The 10,122-nt window shown below is 37.4% G+C and overlaps 1 protein-coding gene across 1 annotated transcript in view; it reads right to left on the bottom strand.

Annotated features, from left to right (window-relative positions):
• The window catches only part of LOC140338024 (mitogen-activated protein kinase 14), a 26,387-nt gene extending 17,079 nt beyond the window's left edge, over positions 1-9,308 (bottom strand). Inside the window, exons 1-4 of the mRNA XM_072422024.1 lie at positions 9,195-9,308; positions 5,615-5,726; positions 1,880-1,909; positions 1,111-1,158 (exon numbers count right to left, since the gene is read on the bottom strand). Coding sequence (XP_072278125.1) covers positions 1,111-1,158; positions 1,880-1,909; positions 5,615-5,707 — 171 coding nt within the window. The 5' untranslated portion in view covers positions 5,708-5,726; positions 9,195-9,308. The remainder of the gene's footprint in view (positions 1-1,110; positions 1,159-1,879; positions 1,910-5,614; positions 5,727-9,194) is intronic.
• Between the last annotated feature and the right edge of the window lie 814 nt (positions 9,309-10,122).

Consider the following 10,122-nt stretch of genomic DNA (forward strand, 5'->3'; position numbering starts at 1 on the left):
TACAGTATATCGAATTATCGCATTTTCAGTATTTTTCATTTATTTATGTATTCTTGTTTAAGCTGATTTTTGTGTATTTTAATTTTATTAAAAGTATTTTTTTTTTACATGATTGTGTGTTTCAAACTTTTTTTTATATTCATGATATCTACTAGAACCCTGTTGGGACATATTTCTGTAAGTTACAGGTCTACAATTTAAAAAAAAAAAAATTCATAAAAACCTGTAACGCTTTTGGTACAGAAATCTGGACCTCAGTGTAACGCCCAGGTGGTTAAATAATAGAATTGTCTACCCTTCTATGTAAAGTAGTCACACAGCGCCATCTAGTGGCTATTTTTTTTAAATCACAATATTCTATAACACGCATAGAAATCTATACCGCATGGCTCACAGCGTTCCCGAAGCTCTCCGATGGCTGACTCTAGCTAACCCGAGCTCCGATCTTCTCCACGTTCAGGGGATTGGTAAGTACCCGGCGTGTATATATATATTTATTTATTCTGTACAGTTGTGTTACGTAAAACTAAATTTTGTGTTTTTTTTTTTTACATTTATTATTTAATTTATTAACTATTGAACATATTTTGGTGACTTTTTCCTAACAATTATAGACTAAAATGTAAAATAAATTTGCATGCAAAAAATTGTCTGACTTTTTGCACGAAAATTTGGACAGAATCAGACCGCTGGGGGGGTAAGGTTGTGTGTTGTAGAGCAAGAAACATTATTTGTGCTGCTTACAGAATAAGAATATGGAAGTCACTGTAAGAATAATGTTCCTCAACAGGAAACTGCACAAATGTGAGGATTTGATCAACTATGATACATAACATGCATGCATGGAACAACTAGAAGCCTCCTGTAATGTGTGACCAGGAGGTATACCAGGAGGCTCTGCGCTCCCATTCTGTCTTTATTGGGACGGTAAATGCATAAGTGGAGAGGCTTCATTTTTAAAATGAAAAAAATCTACCCTTTTAGGTAATGTTTTTGGTAATAGACCTGCTTTAAAAGTGCTAAGCCATCATACCTAAATAAGCTCTTTAACAGGGACATACGATACCACACAACAATTGAAAAATTACAAGTATGAGAATAGCCACAAACCTTCAGTTCACAATCTTCATTAACAGCAAGGTTGCTCGGTTTCAAATCCTTTGGGTATAAGAAAACAAAGATTTATATTTAAAAAGAATGTGTGCGCCAATAACATAGGTAGTAAAAAAATTTTTTTTTAGTTAAAACAACCAATGCATTTAGTGTTAAAAAAAAGTCATTTTTTAAACACACAATATTGCAGTCCAGTACCAAACGCACTGGACATTACTAGGATCTAGAACTGGACTGTCAAATGGCTTGGTGCAGGGCTTAGTAACAACACCAGAATCCTCACAACTCTTAAAAGAGAAATTGCCTTAATGGGCTTAAACGGCCAAATGTACATTTACTAAAAAGTGTTAACATGGACCTTCCATCCAAGATAGAAATGAGAGAAGGATCTCATTTAACAACTCTGAAAACTAAAATCACAGATAATGAGGAGCTAGCAATTCTGAATAAAATAGACCAGACTTGATAAATGTAATTATTCTTGCTAAAATTACCCTGATATATTTTTAAATCTTTTAATTGAGGGGTTTGCTTGACTTTCCTAGACCTGTACAACCTTTGCGTTGATATCAATACAAAAATATATAAAGATATACAAATATTAAAAAAAGTTTTTTTCAGTATCCCTCCTGACCAACACAGGAGGGTATATAAACAAATGAAATGTTCAGAACCTGATTCTGCCATGTGTTGATATGCACAATATATGAAAGTTTTATCTTCATACATAGCAGTATAGCATAAATATAATTACAATACTACTTACCCTATGAATAATATCGGCTGAATGAATATACTGTAAGAAAAAAAAAAAGTGTTTGAAAACAGGCTTTATAAAAACAAACTGATGTCAACTAAATAACAGTAATGTCAAGTTTTATCTTGATACTCAGTTACCAATTTAGAGAGAAGGGCATACAGAATTGAAACTGTTAAAAAGACAGACAATTCAGCTTTTTTAATTACAATACTAAAATCGTACCGGGTAGGTATAATTCTTTTACTTCGATAAAGGTAAAAAGTTGCTTTCAAGTTGGTAAAAAAAAAGTTGTAAAAACCTTTCCCTACCTATTTCACCAAGATTTGACTTTTACAAAACAATTGTAAAGTCACAAAACACAGTTATTCTGCCTACCTAGCTCCCCTGAACACCAGTTTGCCACCATTCAAGTTGCATATGTACCTGAATTTCACATGCACAGCCAACATTTCAGAAGAAATCAGGTTTACTGCTAGCTATGTCTGAACTGTTGATCCCCATTTTCTATAGAATCATCCCAAAGAAATGCCCTAAAGTTTTTGAAGATTGCATTTACTGGTGAATCTGATGGCAAAGAAGGAAATCAGCCACAAGGTGTCAAGATATACAAGTACACATCTACTGTGGGGAAGCATTGGATACTTCTCTTCATAATGGCTGGACAGGCAGGATGAAGTTAAAAAAATTGTTTCTGTTTCTCTTTCTGTTTTAAGAACTAAACTGGATTAAAAACTTGCGCACTGATGAGTACTGGAACTGCCCATACATTTTTACTCCAGTACCTGTGTCTATATTGGACCATGCTCTTTTGATACAATGCAGGAAGCCTCAGCAGCCTGGGCTGCTCCCCATGGGTTTTAGGGGATTGGCACAGGAAGACTCTGGAACACAGTACTTTTTATGCATATAGTCTCCTGGAATATAAAGGGACTAAGGTCCCCCAACAAATGAAGGGTGGTTCTCTGGCATCTTAAACACCTGAGAGCCGACATTGTTTTACTCCAGGAGACAAACCTGGGATGTTGAAATTACCAGGGCGATATCCCAACTGGCTAATGGCAAGGCCCCAAGCCCCGATGGACTTACATCCGAATTTTATAAATTACTGAAAGAAGTGGTACCAGACCTGACTCATCCTTATAACCATATGTGGGACTCAGGGGTGTACCTGCCCTCTGGTCAGGAATCGTATATAAAAGTCCTTCCAAAAAAAGGAAAAGATCTGCGGGATCCAGCAGCATAACGGCCTATATCACTAATTAATCTTGATGCCAAACTCTTATCCAAAATGACGGCAGACCGTTTGGCCCAATTTTTACCTTCCCTGAAATCCCCCTCTCAGGTTTGAACTTCACAGCATTCGCATGCAAGGAGCGGAATTGTGTTCGATGACATACTACTGTTCACCTCTGATCCCAGGGCAGATCCACCTCGAATCGAAAACATTTTTCAAGAGTATGAAGGGTTAGCGGGTCTCGAGATTAACTTTGCCAAAAGTGAATTTCTCCCACTGACCCCCATACAGCATAGAGGTTGGTTGAACCACACTATATTTAAGGTAGCCACTAATTATATAACCAATTTGGGTATCAAGATTGGGAAAAACACCTACTGTATACAGATTAACTATCCACTGCTGTTCCGAAAAATACAGCAGGAACTACTACTGTGGGAAAACCTACCACTTTCGTTTTTTTGGGAGGAGGCATTTAATAAAAATGGTATCTTTTGCCAGGTTGGTATACCCCCTGCAAACAGTACCAAACTTGATCCCACATAGGGATGTTGTTATGCTACAGAAAACTTTTACTAAGTTTTTATGGAAAAGTAAACGTCCCAGAATTTCCTTGGCCAAACTATTTTTACAAGTGGCTGAAGGAGGGATACATTTCCCCAACATAAGGCTATGTAATTTGTCCAGTTTATTCCGTCATGTGGCAGACTGGCTCTAACAACACACTTGGAAAAAGCTATGGCCCATCTGTGGGATTTGGGCGCTATTCTCCACTGCCTGCTTTCCAAAACTCCCAGCTGATCTAAAACACAAAATTGTAATCAGGGACACAATTTAACATGGAGAAACCTAAGAAAAAAAGATGTGTTTGCACTGCGGGTTTTCGATACATTTACCAATTGGTGGAACCCCGCTTTTCCCCTAGGGCCAAGAATATGAAACATTCAGTTTTTGGAAGAAGGGGTTGTGTAGAGTGGGGGACTTTTATAGATTAGATACTGAAAAACCTTATCCATTACGCTCCCTGGTATCCAGGTTTAAGCCAACTCCCAAGGACAGTCGCCCACTATTTTATATCCAACTGAAACAATATTGTGAGGCCCAATGTAAGGTTGACCTGAGTGTTCTTCAGAAGAACGATTTTGACAGACTGCTGTCACTATCTCCATTCTCCATATCCAACGTATATAAAAGTCTCCAGAACTTGTATGATAAACCTTTATCTAGATTAAATTTAAGGGAATGGCAGAAAGAGTTTAATATCGATGATCTGATAAAATAGTGAATTGATATCTCACAGTAAGAAAAACCATGGTCAATGAAATATGGAGGGAGACACAATTCAAGATTTTGCACAGGGCCCACAAAGTTTTCAGGCCACAGGCCACAGCAGCAAATCAATACTCTCCAGAACCCAAGGGATGCCTGAAGTGTAAACAGAATACGATTTCCCTTTTTCACAATTATTGGACCTGTGAAGATGTTACTAAATTTTGTAAACAAACACTAATGTTTTTGAAAAGGGTAGTGGGGATAACTTTCCCATTGTGCTCGGTATTGTGTCTTTTTGGCGACTGGTCCACCCCTTGCAAGGGTCGAATTTAGGGAAAGGAAAGAAAATGTGGGTGGACCTATGTTTGCTGGCGGCTAGGAGAGCTAATATGGCTCTATGATTGAATCCAAACCTCCATCAATCAAAATGGTCAGGTCTTCTCTCCTAACGATGTTCAATAGAGACCTGCTGGAAGACAAACAAAAATCTAAATTTTTGAGTAAATGGTTCTGCTTTATTGATAAGACTCTTCCGAGTCCAGAAAGGTGGAGGTGCTCTCCTATTTCCAGCACTCGTCCTGGTACACTACAAATGTGACCTTCAATAACACAACGCCAGCTTAGGATTTTAGAAGGATTTGTCTTTTAAAGGGCAAGGTTCTAGATGCCATTGTATACGAATTCACAAGGGTAGTGACAAGGCTGACTGGTTTATCCGCCAATCTCAATTGGTGATGATCCAATGAACTGTTTTTTTTTTTCCCCAATCTCTTTCCCTTTATCTATGGGTATGTTTTTCATATGTTTTTTTGTTGTTAAAAGCTCTATATCCCACAATGTGAGGCAATGACGATGTATCTTTCATGTTGTATCGATTTAAAGAAAGAGAGATATAGATGTTCTATACATTGGTTCTCAGGAAGCTAACTTTTCAGGTAAAATGAGTAAAACCAGCAGACAGAAACCAAGCAAATCTGAGCTTAATTATTAATAGGTCACAGTGGCTGCATGCAAACATGTACATGAAAGCTCAGTCTATTGTTAACAGTAACAATATATGGGGGCAAGGAATGCATCTACTGCATTTATTTTTTTTCTTTCCGGGATGGGGGGGGGGGGGGGGGGAATGCATCTACTGCATTTATTTTTTTTCTTTCGGGGGGGGGGGGGGGGGGGGGGGGGGAGAAATAAAAAAATAATGTTCCATCTGAAACTAATTTCAACCATCTACATACCTTAAGCCCTCGTAAAATTTGATATATTAGAAACTGCACATGATCATCTGTCAGCTTCTGACATTTTACAATATTGTTAAGGTCTGCTCCCATTAGGTGTGTCACCAGATATCTAGAGATAAAAAAAAAATAGAAATAAAAAGTTAAGGATCCACACACAAAAAAAGCATTTAGAATATCTCCCAAGTTTGAAAATACACCTTCATATTCCAATGAGTGGAACCACCTTCTGTATATATAGCGGGTTGTCTTAATGTCACAAGACTGAGCAGAACTACAAATATGTTTTGGCAGATAAGATAGCTTATATGTACTTTTAGCTTGAAATTACTTTTTGGTTATTTCAAATAATTTTCTCACCATTTAAAGAAACATGTACACATATTAAGATTTAATTCAGGGGACACCCATGACAATGATGTCACAAAACACAATATGTTTTAAAAAGAGCACAACTCTATACAGTACCAGAAAAATTACCAAAATTAAGTCTGTAAATAAGTTTTTCTACAAAGTACTTAGTTAAGGCGAAATATATTTAGAGTTCTTCTCTATTACTACTTGGGCAATCTTGGAATATTTGTACGCAGCTATTTAATTTTTTACTTCATAGGATAACAACTTAAGTACAAAAATAGATTTTTAGCTTGCTCCCCACCAAGGTAACTCAAATAAATATATTGGAGCACCTACCTGGGATGTCTGGATACAGATATCTTGGCTACTGTGGCCTGGTGATCCTCCAGTCCATGCTAGCAGCATCTTCTGCCTAACCAAAGAAATTAGGAGGCAGACAGGGGAGGGAGCTTTTGGTGGCCAGGGGCAAAGGTTATGCTTGCTCAACATCCAAGGCATCAGAAGTCATGTCTCCTGTCTACCACTAAGGTGTTTTTTCCTTATAGGCAACAAGAAATGATATATCTATTGTTTAGCGCTGCCAGCGTGTATTAGAGGAGCACTATATTTAATTCACTGTATGTACTTGTATTATAATATGTCTCTGTGGTTGCATGTCCAAATTATACAATTAAAAAAAAGCCCCACTAAGGTGTAAGATGAAAGATTGTCATCTCTATGTTGCCCTCAAGCCATATAAAATGCCCCTCCGCATGGCAATAAGGATTCCCTCCCTTCTTTTTTGTATACCAAAGTATTCTGCCTACACATTGGGACCCTTTAGTTCTGTTTTCATTGTATTTAGCTGCATTACAGAGATCAGAACACAAATCATTGCACTGACTTCAATGGGTTTTGGATACCAAGTAAACCTGGGGGGTCCATTTGGGAAAGCAATTTGACCAGCACTAACCAATATTTGCTCTTTTGTTGCATACGTTCAATTATACCTAAAATACCTTTAAGTTTCAGTCCTGAACATGATTAAAGAAAACAAAAAAACATGCAAAATATATATAAAAACACAATATTTTTGTTTTAAATTGATTGCAAAGGCCACCCTTAACATATATATTACATATGGCCTTAAGGAAAATCTGTATGTGACCCTGTATGCGAATTCTGCTGTGACCTTCTTTTATTTAGTTTCACATGGTACTGGGTTTTTAATTTCTCCAGATAGAATGGATAAACCCTAAAACTGCCACTACCATCTAATGGAAGTGTTTATATTGGCACCTGATGTAGCCTCCCAAGCAAATAAGGATAATAGCAGACATTTTACCATTGAAAGGGGACACTAAAAAGGTCATTACTTTTGAAATAGACACTAATATCAGTAAGATAGTAGAATTCAGAAAAACAGGTTAGGGAAAGAGCTCCACCATCCCCTACACCTAAAGCCAACTTTCCATTTTTAAAAAGAAAATTGTAAAGGTTGTCAGTGTTCTCTTCTGAACATTCCAGTTGCTTGGCTAATCCTTTGGCTTAGATCATATAAAGTCAATTACCCCAAACAAGCATTTAGATTAGGAGTGCAAACATCACTACCGGTAATTTCTGTTCTGATTGATCTAACCACTCCATAGTGGAGCTGCTTGGTGTATTGACAAATAAGAAGGTGTAAAAGAGGGAGGGTGGAAAGGGAGAACTGTATTTTGTTTGACATTTTAGCTATCCTTATATATTTCTCTAGGCAAAAATAAAAATGAATATAAAATATATATAGTGTGAGGGAAAGAAGTATTTGATCCCCTGCTGATTTTGTATGTTTGCCCCCTGACAAAGAAATGACCAGTCTATAATTGTAATGGTAGGTTTATTGTAGGTGTGAGAGACAGAATAACAACAAAAGAACCATCAAAAACCCAGTACTCAAAAGTCAGAGCTTGATGTGTATTGTAATGAGTGAAATAAGTATTTGATCCCCTATCAACCAGCAAGATTTCAAGCTCCCAGGTGTCTTCACTGTATGCAGGTAAAGAGATGAGATTAGAAGCACCCTCTGTAAGGGAGTTCTCCTAATCCAAGCTTGTTACAGTACCTGTATAAAGGACACCTATCCACAGAAGCAATCATTCAATCAGATTCCAAACTAGCCACCATGGCCAAGACCAAACAGTTGTCTAAGGATGTTAGGGAGAAGATTGTAGACCTACAGAAGGCTGGACTGGGCTACAAGACTATCGCCAAGCAGCTTGGTGAGAAGGTGACAACAGTTGGGGCGATAGTTTGTTTGGAAATGGAAGAAACACAAAATAAATGTCAATCTCCCTTGGTCTGGGGCTCCATGCAAGATCTTCCCTTGTGGAGTTGCAATGATCATGAGAATGGTGACGAAACAGCCCAAAACTACACGGGGGGAACATGTCAATGATCTCAGGGAAGCTGGGACTATAGTCACCAAGAAAACAATTGGTGACACACTGCGCCGTGAAGGCCTGAAATCTTGCAGAGCACGCAAGGTCCCCCTGCTCAAGATAGCACATGTACAGGCCCGTCAGCAGTTTGCCAATAATGAACATCTGAATGATCCAGAGGAGAACTGGCTGAAAGTGTTGTGGTCAGATGAGACCAAAATTGAGTTTTTTTGGCCTCAACTCAACTTGACCTGTTTGGAGAAGGAGGAATGCTGCCTATGATCCTAAGAACACCATCCCCACCGTCAAACATGGAGGTGGACACATTATGCTTTGGGGGTGTTTTTCTGCCAAGGGGGAGGACACCTTTATCGCATCAAATGGACAATAGACTGGGCCATGTACCGTCAAATCTTCCCTAAGCCAGAGCATTGAAAACGGGTCATGGATGGGTATTCCAACATGACAATGACCCAAAACACACGACCAAGGCAACAAAGGAGTGGCTCAAGAAGAAGCACATGAAGGTCCCGGAGTGGCCTAGCCAGTCTCCAGACTGGTTGATAGGGGATCAAATACTTATTTCACTCATTACAATGCAGATCAAGCTCTGACTTTTGAGCACCAGGATTTTGAGGGTTCTTTTGTTGGTATTCTGTCTCTCACACCCACAATAAACCTACATTACAATTATAGACTGGTCATTTCTTTGTCAGAGGGCAAACGTACAAAATCAGCAGGGGATCAAAAATTTCTTTCCCTCACTGTACATACACACACATATATATATATACATACATACACACAATGAAACCCATACTCACACGTCATTAAAGTCCTCAAATGACTTTGAAGGGGTAAAAACATCTAAGAGTCCAATGACCTGCAACAAGATATGAAACCTATTACAAATATTGCCATCAAGTCTAAAAGGAATACTTTACTTGATCAATAACAAGTGTCAAAAAGTTCAAAAGACTTATAAGTATTATCTGGTAGTTACTGTAAAATCGCTTGACCTGGTAATCAACTGAGAAAAAAATATATAAACACACACAGACTACATTCAGAATGTTCTACTTGTAAAATGGATGCAAATATCTACTTTTATAGATGGAGGGGATTAGTTTTTTATACGAATATCTTAAACTGCACCCAAACCAATTTAACTTATTACTTAATAAATAAGTAATAAATATGCTGTTTTTACTTTACAGGTACCAGCAGTTTTTTTTTCTTCTTGGAGCACTATACGATTAAAAAAGTTGTATGTTTAATATTGTAAATAAAATATATTTTTATTACTATAATTGCAGCCTGACCGCATTGCGGAAACAAATAGGTTAAATACACATAGTAAAAAGAAGGCATTTATGTTATTATATTTGCAGCCTGACTACATGACAGTAATATATTACAAGGGTTCAATAGGCTTTAAATTCTTATTGTATTGCAGCCACTATGCTCGCAGTATAGTATGGAAAAAATCTGTTGAAAAATACACACACCTAGCTACTGACAATATAGTATACTAGTATCATATGTATGAAATCCCCACATATTCTGAGTCCCTGCAATCTCTACAAAAGTAATAAAACATTTTACTTTCAATATTATTAAACAATTTTTGCATTTTACAATACATGCATTTTTATAGTATACATCACACAATACCCTCCCTGCATGCTAACTTGTAGATTAAGCTTAATGACCTAATGTGAGACAGTAATTTGTTTTATAAAACAGAAATAT

Source organism: Pyxicephalus adspersus, chromosome 1 (genome assembly GCF_032062135.1).
Source record: "Pyxicephalus adspersus chromosome 1, UCB_Pads_2.0, whole genome shotgun sequence".
Classification (NCBI taxonomy): domain Eukaryota; kingdom Metazoa; phylum Chordata; class Amphibia; order Anura; family Pyxicephalidae; genus Pyxicephalus; species Pyxicephalus adspersus.